Raw genomic sequence first — 14,487 nt, forward strand, 5'->3', positions numbered from 1 at the left:
GGGGGGACGGGGGGCCGCGCCCGGGTCGGGGTCAGGGCCGGAGCCCGCAACCTGGGCCCGTGGCTCACCGGACAGCAGCGTGAACGTGACCGAGTAGATGCCGTTCTCCTTCTGCGCCGCCCCGCCCTCGGTGTAGGTGATGTCCACCTGGAACTTGACCGGCTTCTGGAACACCGCCGGGCCGCCCGTCGCCTTATACTCAGCCCGGAAGCTCGTCTGGGAGATGACGCTGTGGCCGAGGCTGGGGATCTGCGGGGTGGCGGGGCAGCATGAGTGTGCTGTGCGCCAGCCGCCCTGCGCGGCCCCCCTCGCACCCCCAGCCCCCGCCGCCGCGAGCCGGGCCGGAAGCCTGTCCCCCTCTGCCTGCGTGCGGGTTGGGACGTGGGCGCAGAGTGGAAGAGGAGAGGGTTCGGCAGACAGGCACGAGGAGGCCCCGTGCAGCCGCTGCCGGCACCCGCGTGACAGCCTCCAGAGGCTGGGGCCACACGGCCATTGCCGAGGACAACACCCTGCCGCTCTGTGGGCTCGGGAAGGGCGCCGCTCCCAGTGCGGGCAGAGGGGCCCCTACGCACTTGACATACGGGCAGCAAAGGGAAATGCCCTTGAAACGAAGTCAGGAGGCAGTCTTGCCCTGGAGGAGTCACCCCTAGGACAGGGCTCTGCGGCTCAGGAGAGGTCGGAAGGCCCAGCCCATGCTGGGAGGCTGGGCAGCGGAGGACCTTGCAGGGTGCAGGGAGAGGGAGGCCCGGACCAGGGGCCCCAAGGAGGAGAGCAGGCTGCCCTAGCAGGTGGCCCCCCGCCCTTGGGGAACTTGGGCTGAGGCCGCACCAGGCTGAAGAAAGCCCCGCGGCAGGTCCCAGCCCTGATGGGGGTGGGGCAGCTTCAGCTGCAGGGGATGTGCTAGGATCCCCAGGGACCCAGCCCCGGGCCAGGCCCCCTGACGGGACTCTGGAGGCACACCTGCAGGGCTTTCTGCTCCACGTGCTCAAAGAGCTCCCAAAGACAAACGGAGCGCACCCAAGGCTTGAGTGCGGCCCACCCTCAGGGAGCCGCCAGGCCCCAGCGGGAGGCAGGGGCTCCAGGAGGCGGCAGCCGGGGGGTGGGGGGAGCGCACACAGGGAACGGAGACAGGCCTCTTGGGACAGGACCCGGCAGAGGTCCCCTCCCCCGTGAGCTTCCTGTGCTTTACTCCCTGTCTCGGTGGCGCTCCCACCGCCAGGGCTGCTGAGAACGAGGGCCGGCCTCCCCCCCCAGGCCAGGGGCCCGAGCAGTGACCCTCTGGTTCCAGCCAGGCAGGCGTCCCCAGACGGGTGGGAGGCTCACCGACAGGAAGGCGTGAACGATGTCAGCTTTGATAGAGCTCAGGGGCTTGTCCTTGATGACCACAAAGATCTGCTCCTCCTTCTCCAGGTTGATGAAGTTCCCAAACCACGACTTCTTGGCAAGCCTGGGGGAGGGAAGTGCGGGCAGAGGGCTGCTCGTGTCAGGGTATGCTCACCGTCAGCCCAGCCTCTGAGGACAGGCCCGCCCTCCCCTCCTGGCCAGGGCCAGCTTGCTGCCCAACTCCTCCCCTCCCACCCCCGACTCCTCCCACCCTCACCCCAGGGCCCTAATGCTAATCCCACAGTCTTGGCCGGGCCCCATTCCCCCATGCCTGCCTGGGTCTGGGCAGTGCCCACCAGAACCCACCAAAAAGGAAAGGAGAGCTCACCCTGACCCCCAGCCTTACTCCTGTTTAAGCCACCAAGTTTTGCGGGAATTTGCAGCAATCCTGCTGCAGCCTGGAGGAAGGTGCCCCCTACCCCGGGGCTGCATGGGGAGCAGGGGCAGTGTGGGAGGCCGCGGTACAGGGTCGGGCCTGGCCGGGGAACTCTGCGCCCATGTGGACAAATGGACGGGAGACACACTGCATGGACAATGGGGCCTGGGGGCCCAGGATGCTACATGCCCTTCCCACCTGGTGGGACAGCCCGGCTCCCCCCGGCCACCCTGTCCTCGAGGACCAGGGGCCGCCCAGCCCGGGCCGCTCTGGGACATGGAGGCTGCTTCCAAGCCAGGTGCTGTGCCAGGTGGGGCAGGGGTGTATCCTCCTGCACGAGGCCCCTCACCTCACTCGTGCCCAGGGCCTCTCTCTGTCCTCTGTCTTCTGTCTGGCCTCGTTATTCCGTCCTGCACCTGCATCTGACCTGCGCTGTCTGCAGCCCCCCCACCGCAGTGCACACCAGCGTGGGTGTCCCTCGGCTGGCCCCAAGATCCTGCCTCCTGGGGCACGGACGGGGCCAGGACTTGCTTCTAAGCAGAATGAGTGACAGATGTCCCCTCCAAGAACACGTGACTCAAGGCCACGTCTCCTGCTTGCTAGCAGGTCTGGACTGCATGGCGACCGAGCCCCCTGACGTGACGGAGAGGCCCGCGGTCCAGCGGACCACAGGCCCTGAATCCCACCGACGACCGAGGGCGCTGGGCCACGGGTGCTGCCCCAGCTGAGCCTGCCTGGAGGTGACCACAGCCCACTGACTCCGGAAAGCGGAGGGCCCAGCCGGCCCGGCCAGGGGCCTGACCCACACAGCCCGAGACCTGGAGCGCGTGGTGTTTAAGGCGCTGAGCTCGAACAGTCCGCCAGGCTGCAGCGCTGACGCGTCCTGACAGCCGTCTCGTGGCTCCGCCGATGGAACGCGCCCATTCGGACGGCGAGGCCCAGGAGGGCCCCGGCCCAGCATCTTGCTCCGCCACCGGCGCTGGCAGGGGCGGGTGCTCGGGCACCTCTCGGTGGTTTTCCTGACCACGTGGCTTCCCCTTTCCTGCCCAGTTCCAGAGCTGGCCTCTGCTCGGCCCAGGGATCCTGACCCAACAACAGCGCAGAGGTGAAGACAGGGAGGCACGTCCTGCCGGACCCCCTGGTCACCGGCCACTTCCGCCTCCTTCCCCACATCCTGCCCTCCTGCCCGCTGTCCGCTCTGGGTCCGGCGCTCTCGAGGGCAGGCTCCGGCCCCAGCCGCTCCCTGCCGTGCCCCTGCACCTGCCACAGGGCCGGCAGCCCAGCAAGTACTTAGGGGGGGCAGTTCTGGAACCCGCATGAGGGGTTTCTGCTTCTCCTCCCTTGACGAAGAACACCGAAAACATGACTTGTTTGTAGTTTGCAGCCAGCAGTTTGGCATCTGGCGTAATAGGCGGTCCCGTGCCTGGAAGAAGCCTGAAGGAGCCGGAGAGGCAGCGCCGGCCGACTTCAGGGTCAGCTGGGCCACCCGGCAGCCGCCGGGCGTCTCCGAGTAGAGCCGACCCCGCGCCCTCGTGTGGTGGGCCTCGTCCAAGCAGGCGAAGGCCGCGGAGCAAAGGCTGCCGCTTCCGCAAGGACTTCGGCTCAACTCAACTCCGCAGCGTGAGTTCCCCACCCGCACTCGTCACCCAGGGCTGTGACGTCGCGCAGACTGCGCCTCCGCCTGCCGAACCTACGGCCCCCGACCTGCCATCCGCCCCGAGCCCGGCGCGCCGCGGCAGGGGGCGGGGCCGGGGCGAGAGCGGCTGCGGCCCCCGGCCCCCGCGCGTCTGCTCGGGCGCGCCGGCCAGGCCCCGGGAGGGGCGGGGCCTCCAGGCGGACTCGAGGCTGGGAGGCTGCGGCCACCTGCACCTGCCCGGGCGCCCGCGGCGCCGCTACAGGGGTGTCTGTGGGCCGGTGACAGCAGCGGAAGTTCCGGCCGCGGGGCACTAGCGGTGGGACGGGCCGCGCGCCGCGCCGGGCACCTCCCGCTCGGCGCCTGTGCTCCTCGCGAGGCCCGCCGCGCACCCACGGCGCCGCTCCTGTCCACGCGGCGCCCTCCAGGGCTGCAGGCCGAGGCCGCGGCCGCCGCCAGGGCCGCTCCGGGGCTCCGCCCCAGTCCCGACTGGCCGCGGGTGAGCCGCGCATCTGCTGCCCATCGCCCCCACGGGCCCTGCTCCTTCCTCTCGGCGAGGGTCAGCTGAGGGCTTGCTCTGCTCCTGGCCTCGACCACCACCACCCTCCCCTGGACGCGCGTCCCCACCAGGCCGTCCCGTGGCTGTCCCTCCGTCTCTGGCCAGCACCATGTTTCCGCCTTGAGGCGCTCCATCCCTACGAGCCCCCAGGTCTCCGGCTGTGCTCCAGGCTCCACTCTGCCCAGCGCAGCCCTCCCTGGCGGAGGCTACCCGCTGCAAACACCAGGCTGGTCCTTCTCGGGCTCCCCGGACCGGGCGTGTGCGGGGCTGAGCCTGTGCCCAGAGCAGGCTGAGCACACCTGCCAGGAGGGCTTGGGCTCCGCTCTGCAAGCCTCGCCCCGCATGGAGGCTGGGGCTTTCAGCTGGCGCCCCTCCGCCCCCCGAGGCATGGCTGTGCCGTCCCTTGCCTCCAGCCAGCCCCAGGCTGTGGCTTCGGCGCAGGGCCAGGAGGAGCTGGCCGGCTCCCTCAGCAGCGCAGACCCTGCTCCCCAGCCTGGCGTTCAAAGTGCCGGACACAGAGGTGTGGGTGTTGAAGAGGGGGTGTCCCAGGCAGGGGCTGGCAGGGGGCTTCTGGGCAAGCACAGGGTCCCAGGGAGAGGGAGAAGAGGACCTGGAGGGGCTGGGGTGCTTCGCCCCGAAGCCCTCATGGGCCCCCTGGCCTGCCATGAGGGAGGGTCCAGCACGGGCCCCCCCTACGCACTTGGCGTCTGGGCACCGGGAGGGAGGCCAGTGGCTCACCCTCGACCTCGGGCAGTGACCACTTACTCTGGAGAGGACTCCGGGGTCAGGTTGGACATCTCTTCGGGTGTTGGAACTGCACACACACGGGAAGGACAGGGAGAGAAGGTGTGACCACTCTGCCCTGGCCTCACCAGGGTCCCCCCCGCCCCTCACCGTGACCGGGGTCTCAGCCACCCCACAGGCTCCCGGCCCCTGCCGGAGCCTAGGGCCACGGGGCTGCCCCAGCCTCTGGTGCTGTAATCAGGCCAGACCTTCTCTGGCCTACAGCCGGCCCCGCTGTCCCCCCGACAGATGGCACTGGTCACCCAGGCCCACCCATCGGATGGCCCGGCAGCGCCCACTGACCCTCGGCACCCAGCGCACAGCAATGGGCTGCCCACCGCTGCCCCATCCCACGGGCTTGCTGACGGCCCTCGCCCCCACCCGCCCGGCGGCCGGCTGTCCTCCCAGGGCTCAAGCAGCCCAGCTTCAAGTGGCCACTGGGCTGAAGGGAAGCCCAGGAGCTGCGAGGGGCCCCCGGCACACAGCGGGCAGGCCCGGGAGCAAGCAGCCGTCTGGCGGCACCGCCTGGGCCTGTGCCAGCCTGGAGGACACCGACCGCTGCCCTGCTCGTGGTCAGGGTCCCGGCACAGCGCTGTGCAGAGGGGGCAGGCCCTGCCACCCCCGCGGCCCCTCTTCCCGCCACTGACCCTGCAGTTTCCGGCGGTGGAAGCGGGGTGACCCCAGGAAACTGTTCTTGATGGAGTTGAGCCGCGTCCTCCAGGGCACCCCTCCGACGCTGGGGCTGGACGGTGGCGTGGGGTTGGGCGTGCCTGCCGGGCTCTCCTTGGGCGTGTGCACGGGCGTCCCCTTAGGGGTGGGGAGGGGACTACCCCTTGGAGAGGGGTGAGGGGTCACCTGTATGGTGGGGACAGATTTGGTGTTGGGTTCAGTCCCGGCGGTCGGGAGCCGGATGGGAGCCGGCATGGTCGGCGGGCCCGGGGGCAGGGCCAGCTGGGGGCCTAGGCCCCCCGGGACAGGGGGTCGGGCCTGGGTGCCAGCCGGGAGTGGGTTGGACTTGGTGCCCTGCAGCGGCTTGTCGCTCAGCTTGGCCTTGCTCGGCAAGGTCTGGGTCTTGGGGTTGGGCCGCAAGGCGGCCTGTGGAGGGAGGACGTGTCCGGGCCCGGAGGCGCTCCGACAAGCTTCAGGCTCCACGGAGGTGGCCAGGGGACAGGCCACAGAGGGGCTCTCGGGAGGCGGGGGGGGCAGGGCAAACTTTCTAACAGGCTACAGGGCAGGCGCAGAGGGCAGGGAGCAGGGCACGAGGGTCCGCGAGAGCCACCATGCGCGTGCCCGCCCGCCGCCCCCCGCATGCACACACAGCACCAGGAGGACCAGAAACGTTCAAGCAGGACCCCAGGGCAGGACCAGCGGGACAGGCAGGTGTGGGGGTGGGAGCGTTTGCCATAAAAGAAAACAAATAACACAGGAGAAAACAAACAAAACAAAAGAACGTGCAGTTAGCCCCAGCAGCAGGCGGGGGGCGCGGGCCCAGCCCGGGCTCAGGGAGCCTCCCCTGCCCACCCCCACCGGTGCACGCTGGGCCTCTTGGAGCTGGGGGGCGGGGCGGGGCGGGGGCTCACCCTGGGGCTGCTCAGCGGGCTGGTGGACAGGCCCGAGGAGGCGCCGCTGATGGACCTGGACCTGCGGACACAGGTGCGGGGCGGGTCAGCCGGGAGGGGCCACGGCTCTCAGCTTCTCTCCCCCGGACGGACCCTCCAAGAGGCCGCGAGTCCCGGCCGAGAGCCTTGAGGTCGCCCTGTCCTGCGCACACCTGGCCACATGCAGGGCTGTCCTGCTGTCCCCACCCCGCCTCTCCCGGGGCCCAGGAGGGCCCCACAGCCCCTTCAGGGGGCCCCGTCAGAGCCTGTCTCCGGGCTCCTCTCCTCTACGTGGGAGCTGTCCCATGGCCGAGGCCCAGGCCCAGGACGGCACCGGGAGCCTTCAGCAAGGGTCTGTCAGGGGCTTGGGCGGACAGAGGGACGAGGGGAGACGGGCGCTTCCTGGGAGCTGCATCCAGCCCCCGGGTCAGGTCCACTGTCCAGCCCCCAGTGCCCGAGCCCACCCAGAACCCCCAAGGCTGAACTGTCACAGGCCCCGAGTCCTGTGCTCGGCGGACAGCCTCCCATCCTAGCATGTGGGCCACCAAGTGGGCACCAGCCCAGCCCTGCCATGCCCATGGCCCACCTGCCCGGCCCAAAGGTGCCCACAGCACGCCAGCCCATAGCTCTCTCCTCACTGGTACCACGGGGGCCTAGGCAAGGCCAGGCTGGGGTGAGCGCTGGCTGGGACCACCAGCCTTGTCCACCACCGGCCCCACTGGGCCCGCAGACCTGGCGGGGCAGGAACCGGGCGCCCTGCGAGGCAGGGGCCTCACTCCACCACACCACACGGCCTCAGGGAAGGCACACACCATGCTTGCTCAACCCTGGGTGCTGGCACCTGCCACCCTTCGAGGCAGGAAGCAGGGAGGGGGGCCGAGGCAGCCACAGGAGAGAAGAGGAAAAGAGTGAAGGCCTGCCCACACCAGTCAGCCCGGCCCCGAGAGGGCTCTCGCCCACCCACTCACACCCCGGCCCAGCCCCTGGGCCTCAGGGAGGAGCTGAGCCCACTCTGACCAGGGCCCCGGCATCTGTGGGCTAGGGCCCCATGGCAGTGACCCTCCAGCGTCTCCACCTAACACAAGCCACGGAGCCAGGGGGCGGCGCTGACCTTGTTCCTGGCCCCCCAACCCAGCCTGCCCGCGGCCGGGACAGTGCCCAGAGCCAGGCCTGGGTCCAAAGCTTTCAGATGCTGGGAAGGGAGTGGGGGCCGTCGGTCCCGGCTGGTGCCCACCCCAGCAGCCACAGGCCGGCCGGGCAGCAGCCAAGAGTGAGGCCCAGCGCCTGGGGCCTGCCTACCACTGAGCCAGCCATGCGCTCGTCACTTGGCACAAGGAAACCAGAAAAGAAGCAGTGGAAGGAAGAGGGGTGGGGGCTGCCTCCACAGCGTCCTAACCAGGCCGCACCTGCCTGAGACAGAAAGGAGGGGGCCAGCAGGCAGAGCAGCCAGGGAGGGGCGACGGGGGGGGGGGCGGCAGGAGGCCAGCAGTGAGCAGGCAGGGGCACGGGCAGGTACGGGAGCAGGCGGGGGGGAAACGGGTGAGGCCCGACCGCCGTCGCCCACGGGCAACAGGCCCTGCAGGGGCAGGGCTGGGGGCCTCAGGAACGCTGGGCCCCATGCAGAGACCCCTGAGACAGTCATGCCTCCTGCCACGTCCTGGGGAGCCTGCCACCGCCCTGGGCTGCCGCTTCCACTGAGGCCTCACAGCCTGCAGACGCTCGGGGGTCTGCAGTGGAGAGCGCGGTGGGTCTCCCCGCCTGGTCAGGCCGGCCACTGGCCTTGCCCCGGCAGCCCACGCCTCCTCGGGGCCTCAGGCCCGCCTGGCCCAGGCCCTTCCCCAGCCTGCTGGAGGTCTCCCTCGCCAGAGCTGCGAGGGCTGGAAGCGCCTCAGGCCCAGCCCTGCCACCAGGCCCACCGTCGTCCTTGGGGCTGGGGGGCGGGGGATGGGTGGGCAGGGTGTATACCTGTCTTCTTTGCTGAATTGGGGGTGGGCTTCAGCGATATCCAGGCTTTTACTGAACATTGCTTTACTACAGCAGGAACAAAGCGAGAAAACAGAGTTACTGACGCAGCCCCACCAGGCGGCCCGGGAGGCTGGACCTCCGCACAGCTCCACACAAGCTGGGCATGGCCCACCTGGCCCCAGGCCAGGCACACGGGCATGAGGGAGGTCAGGCAGGAGAGTGCCAGGGCCACAGCGCACCCCACCCTGGTGACCTGCTGGGCGGGGAGGGGGCAGGCCTTGGATGGAGGATGTCCAGTACCCACCACCAGCCCTAGGACCCCTGCAGCCCCAGCCGGTGGCCCAAGCCAGAAAAAGCAGCGGGGCCTGGAGCGGCAGCGGCAGGTCGGGCGGTGTCGGGAGGAAGGGACGCTCCAGGGGCCGCCGGGACGGTCCACAGCTGACCCGGTCCCAGCTCCTCCCACCCTGAGGCAGCCAGGCCTGGAAGGCAGAGCGGGACACTGGGCTCTGTGGCCTCTCATGCCCAGCCCCTGCTCCAGGCGGGTGAGGGAGGGACGCGGGGTGGCCAGGATGTGGTGGGCCCCACATCAGCACTCAGCCTGCACTGAGCAGGGGCAAGGCTCAGGAAAGGTGGGCTGGAGAGAGGTGGCCTCTCACCCTGGGGGCCTGCTGGGGAGAGGGGTGCCCATAACAAGCAGGACGCGAGGCACAGGGCAGGAGCTCAGCCAGCAGAGACCTTTCTCCCGCCACCCTCACCAGCCCCCCGGTGCCGGAGCCCATGGGCAGCGGCCCGTGGCGGTCTAGAGCCAGCCCGTTTCCATGGGGGAGGCCTGGGACCACCAAGGGAGCTGAGGACCACCAGCACAGTTTAATCCTGATGGTGGCCCTGTTTCCTGGCAAATACCTTGAGAGGCCCGGCTATCCCCAGCACTCAGCCCCCAGCTGACCAGGGGCAGCCCCAGAGCCGGGACCCCCAGAGCTGGGTCTCCAGGTCCAAGAGCTATAGCAAAAATCCCCTCCCCAAGCAGGCCCTGCCCAGCGCCAGGATGAGGACTGGCCAAGGGCCCCTCCTTGCCAGCCAGAGCTGAGGCTCTGCAGGACCAGGACACCCTTCCTTCCTCCAGGGAGCGCTGTTGGGACAGCCCGGACCTGCTTGTGACCAGGCAGAATTCCATCCTTGTCCTTGACCCCCACACTACCACAGATGACCCAAACATGGGGCCAACATCAAGCGGGGACAGGCCTGCTGGGCGGCTCTGCACATGGCCTGACCCCAGTGTAGCCAAGTCCAGTCCACTCCAGTTCAGCCCAACCCTGTTCCAGATGGCTGACCAGCCCAGTACAACCCAGGCCAACAGAGCAAAGCCCAGTCCACCCCAGTCCAGCCCAGCTCAGTCCAGTCCAGCCTAGTTCAGCTCAGTCAAGTCCAGTCTAGTCCAATCCTGCTCAGTCCAGTTCAGCCCAGCTCAGTCGAGGCCAACCCAGTCCACCCCGATCCAGCCCAGCCCAGCCCAGTCTAGCCCAGCTCAGTCCAACCCAGTCCCGCCCACTCTAGGCTAGTCCTGTCCAGCCCAACTCAGCTCAGTATAACCCACCCAGCTCAGCCCAGCTCTGCTCAGTCTAGCCCAGTTCAGCCCAGTCCAGCCCAGTCCAGTTCAGTCCATTCCGGCTCAGTCCAGCCCAGCCCAGCTCAGTCCATCCCAGTCCGGTTCAGCCCAGCCCAGCCCTGCTCAATCTAGTCTAGTCCAGCCCAGCTCAGCCCAGCTCAGCCCAGCTCAGTCCAGCTCAGCACAGTACAACCCAGCTCAGCCCAGCATAGTCCAGTCCAGCCCAAGTCAGTCCACCCCAGTCCGGCCCAGTCTAGCCTAGCCCAGTTCAGTCTAGCCCACCCCAGTCCAGCCCAGCCCAGCCCAGCTCAGTCCACCCTGGTCCAGCTCAGTCTAATCCAGCCCAGTCCAGCTCAGTGCAGTCCAGCTCAGCCCAGCTCAGTCCACCCCAGACCAGGTCAGTCTAACCCAGCCCAGCTCAGTCCAGTCCAGCCCAGCCCAGCTCAGCTCACTCAGCCCAGCCAAGTTCAGCTTAGTCCAGTCCAGCACAAGCAGCCTGAACAGCCTGGCCCAGCCCCTAGCACAGCGTGGTCCAGGCCCACCCAGTGGCCTTGGCCCAGCCCCAGGGCCGGGAGGCAGAGATGAGCCATGCCAGGCCCAGCACCAGGCCCAGCACAGCCCGTGAGCAGTGCCAACGCCGACCAGGCCAGGCCACCAGGAGGCAGAGCGTTGGGTCCTCCTGGAAGGCACGCACCTCTGGCCATGCTGGGCCATCTCGATGGCCCGGCGCGCGGGCACCGGGGAGCCGCCGTCCGTCACGCTGAGCACCTCCATGGACTTGCGTTCAGGCCGCCGCTTGCCGTGCCGGTTCAGCATTGGGGAGTCCACACGCTTCCGGGGAGGGTCTGTGTGCAGACAGGGGTCAGGGCAAGGCAGCCCGCTGGGCCTGGGAGGGGCAGCATGGGGCCAGGCCACCCTGCCACCTTATACCTATTTCATTTCTGGGGGGCAGGTCCTCGTCCTCATGGCTCGGGTACCTTTCTTTCCGGTCCAGGAGAAGGAAATAAATCATCTTCTCCTGGTTTTCCCTGCAGTGGGTGAGAGGCACCAAGAAGGGTTGGCAAGTCTGTTCCTGGATGGGGTCCCACCCCATGGCCGCCTGCCTGGGAGGGGCCGCTGGGGCCCCCGGCCAGGCTGCGCCGCAGCCCCCCGCCAACGTACTCCTCGGACAGCAGGTCCTGCAGCAGCTTGTTGCGGTCCCGGAAGCAGCCCAGAGAGTGCATGCTGTCCAGCACGTCGGGGTCGATGTCCTCCAGGCTGGGCAGCGAGCGGATCTGCACCTTGCGGGGGATGGGCTGCTCTGGCTCTGGCTCGTTCTTGCCCCCTCTGTGGACGACAGGCACCCAGGGTCACTCCCTTGCCCTCCGCAGCCTGGGGCTCCTCCGCCCCCCACCCCGAGGTGCCGGGAGGGCGGGGCCCACCCCTTCCTGGGGCCCTGAGTCTTGCTGCTCTCTGTGCGCCCAGCCCCTGCACGCCTCCTGCATCCTGCCTGAGCCCAGCACAGGCCCGCCCCGGGGGCCTTGAGAGCCAGGAGCGGCTGAGGCTGGGGGCAGGCCTGCCCTGGGCTGGGTCACCCCCCGCCTTCCCTAGCAGGCCCTCCAGGCCACGGTGACAGGTGGCAGGCAAAGCAGGCGATGTGGGAGGAAGAGCTACTTACATATACCATATGTGTTTCTGAATGTGCTCTAGCTACAAGGAAAGAGAAACAGGGAGTTAGTACGAGGAGGGATGGAGGAGCCCGCGTTAGGAGGCCAGCGGCGGGAGCATGGGGAGGGACAGAGCACAGGAGTGTGCAGACAGCGTGACAGGAGGAGTGGGGGGGAGGGGGCTGGTGAGGGGGTGGGGAGGGGAGGAGAGAGGGAGAGAGAACATGGGGGACAATGTGGGTGGAGGGTGGGGAACGTGTGGGGAGGGGCTGCGTTCCCGGAGGCTCCAGGTAGCACCCTTGGCCCTGCCTACCCCAGGTCGAAGAGAAAATGCTGACCTAGAGAGAGAAGGAAGGTGGGCAGGGCCGGGGGGCTGCCGGCAGGGCTGGGGGACCTGGGCGGCAGAGGGAGGGAGCACGGAAGCAAGGTGACCTCTGGGGTCTCAGGCTCCAGGAAGGAGGCCAAGGGAGGAGGGCAGGGGAAGCGGCCAGGGTGGCCCTCCTGCGCACAGGAAGGGGCTGGGTGCAGGTGTGAGCAGGAGGCTTGGGAGCCAGCCCTGCTCTCCCCCCAACTCCACTCGGGACAGCTTGGCTGGGGAGGGTGGGTGAGGGTGGCCTCTTGGGCGCTGGGCCACCCCTGTCCTGGGCAGGCCAGCCCGGGGAGTCCTGCTGCCCCTGCTCTGGGGACCCGCCCTCCCGGCACTAGCTGAACCCCAGGGAGGCCGGAGGTGGCCAGCTGGGGGCGTCTTTCGGAAGGAAGAGCTGCCCTCGGACCTTCCCTGGCCCCCAGGCATCAGCAGTGGTCGTGGGGAGCTATTCACATGGACCAGGCCCTGGAAAGCCCAGGACTCAGGGGTCAGCATCAGTGGGCACTCCCCTGCCGGGCACACCAGCACTCCCAAACCACGCATCCACACTCGTGCCCGCAGACAGCCACGCACACACACGGCGCTTCCTCACCCACGTGCTCACACGCACCGTGCACACCCAGGGCCCCCCATACCACACTCACAGGCCCAGGTGGGGTTACCCTGCAGGCGCCATCCCTTGGCCCGGGAGGAGACGCCGGAGATGGGACCTTGCAGGCTCTGGGGGGGCGGCGTAAGGGAGAGAAGGAGGCCCCCCAACCCCTCCGGGACGCCCGGGACCCACCGTGAGGCGCCGGGCCGCGTCCACCTCGATCATGCCCCGCAACAGGCTCTGGCAGTCGGGCGGGATGAAGTGCGGCATGTGGAACACGCCCCGCTTCACCTTCTCCAGCAGCTGCCGCAGGTTGTCGTCGTCGAAGGGCAGAGCCCCCTGCCGGCAGGGGACTGGGGTCACCTGGGGAGGGGCGCACAGGGGCAGCGCCGCGGGGGAGGGGAGGGGGCCTCACCACCAGCAGGGCGAACAGGATCACGCCGCAGCTCCACACGTCCGCCTTGCGGCCGTCATACTTCTCCCCCTGCGGGCGGCAGTGGGGTAGGCGGGGTGAACGGCCGGGCTCCGCAGAAATGGTGGGGCCCGGGCACAGGGTGCAGGGGGCAGTCGGCCAGGGCCCGGGGTCTGCAAGGCTCGGGTGGCAAAGCCCCCTGGACAGGGGGCGACAAGGGCGGCGGGGGGGCTACTTACCCGGATCACCTCGGGGCAGGCGTAGTGGGGCGATCTGGGGGCAAAAGCAACAGTCAGGCACGGGGTTCGGGACCTGCTGTCTGCCCTGGCCACCCCACCCCGCCTGCACTCGGGGCTGCCCCCCAGGACCACAGCAGTGCGGATGTCCGGAGGCATGCTCTGCCTGCAGGAGAACGCCCCTCTGGGGGGCCCCCAGGCCCACCAGGAGGCTCAAGGGGCTTTCGTGCCACCCCCTCCCAACCCAATCCCGACTGTGTGCTTCTGGGGGAGGCCGAGACACAGGAGCCTGTGGGCTCCGCCACGCTCGAGGCTGTCTGCCTGCCGCCCTGCTCCAAGGGGAGTAACGTCCCCGAAGGACCATGGGGCTGAGTGCCCGCCCAGCAAGCGGGCAGCCACTGGGACCGGACCCGCCTTCCAGGGCCGTGGAGCCGAGCGCAGGCCCGGGCTGAATGGTCACGGGAAGGGTCCCTCCACAGCGTCACACTTGGCAGCAAAATCTGAGGGCAGAGTGAAGGTCCTGGGCTCCTGGGGCTCCAGGTCCCCCACCGCTGAGCAGCTGAGACCACCGGCGGCATGGCAGGGGCGGGGCGGGGCGGGGGCCTTCGGGGACAGGGGCCGGGCCGTCTCCCGGCCTGGCAGGGCCGCTCACCCGCAGCTGGTCTCCAGCAGACTGTCGCCAACCTGCAGCGACGCCATGCCGAAGTCGGCGATCCGGATGTTGTTTTTCTCATCTAGTAGGAGGTTCTCTGGCTTCAGATCCCTGTGGCTGAGAAGGAAGGTGGGATTGAGGCTGACCAGTCCCCCTAGCTGCCTCCCCTCCCCAAAAGCCTATCTGCACAGCATGGGGCCAATGGCAGCCCAGCCTGGTGATATCACAGGCAGCCAATGGGAAGTCCCCTGCCTGGCGGCTGTGGTCTCAGGGGACAGAGAAACAGAGACCCTCTGGGGTCACACCACCTGCTCCCACCCGCCCCCGAGGCAGGCTTTGCTTTACTCCCTGGGGCCCCCCCATACGTGCTCTGGGCAGAGGCCAACCTGGGACCCCCAATCCAGGGTGACCTGGCCCCAGGACCCCTGAGAAACCTGAGGAGGGGGCTTCTGGAATCTGGGGTGGACACCTGGCAGTAGCTTCCTGATGCTCCTAAAGGGGCGGGGGGGCGTCAATAGAAAGTGTGCTGTCTGTTCCAGGGGCACAGAGGGAGTGCAAGGGTGGGGTGGAGATACCTGGTCTGGGGGTAGCTGGTGGGTGGTGAGGGGTACCTGGTGCTGGGGGGTACCTGGTAGGGGGTGGAGGGTACCTGGTGGGGGGTACCTGGTGGGGGGTGGAG

The 14,487-nt window shown here is 68.9% G+C and overlaps 1 protein-coding gene across 1 annotated transcript in view; it reads right to left on the reverse strand.

Annotated features, from left to right (window-relative positions):
* BRSK2 (BR serine/threonine kinase 2) overlaps positions 1-14,487 on the reverse strand; it is a 65,200-nt gene that overhangs the window by 6,353 nt on the left and 44,360 nt on the right. The window contains exons 5-17 of the mRNA XM_035013599.1: positions 13,809-13,925; positions 13,160-13,193; positions 12,924-12,992; positions 12,701-12,847; positions 11,561-11,592; positions 11,065-11,229; positions 10,834-10,931; positions 10,598-10,748; positions 6,315-6,375; positions 5,382-5,589; positions 4,717-4,765; positions 1,324-1,447; positions 69-249 (exon numbers count right to left, since the gene is read on the reverse strand). Of these exons, the coding sequence (XP_034869490.1) occupies positions 69-249; positions 1,324-1,447; positions 4,717-4,765; positions 5,382-5,589; positions 6,315-6,375; positions 10,598-10,748; positions 10,834-10,931; positions 11,065-11,229; positions 11,561-11,592; positions 12,701-12,847; positions 12,924-12,992; positions 13,160-13,193; positions 13,809-13,925 (1,436 nt within the window). The remainder of the gene's footprint in view (positions 1-68; positions 250-1,323; positions 1,448-4,716; positions 4,766-5,381; positions 5,590-6,314; positions 6,376-10,597; positions 10,749-10,833; positions 10,932-11,064; positions 11,230-11,560; positions 11,593-12,700; positions 12,848-12,923; positions 12,993-13,159; positions 13,194-13,808; positions 13,926-14,487) is intronic.

Source organism: Mirounga leonina, unplaced genomic scaffold (genome assembly GCF_011800145.1).
Source record: "Mirounga leonina isolate KUSES-001 unplaced genomic scaffold, KU_Mleo_1.0 Mir_166, whole genome shotgun sequence".
NCBI lineage: Eukaryota > Metazoa > Chordata > Mammalia > Carnivora > Phocidae > Mirounga > Mirounga leonina.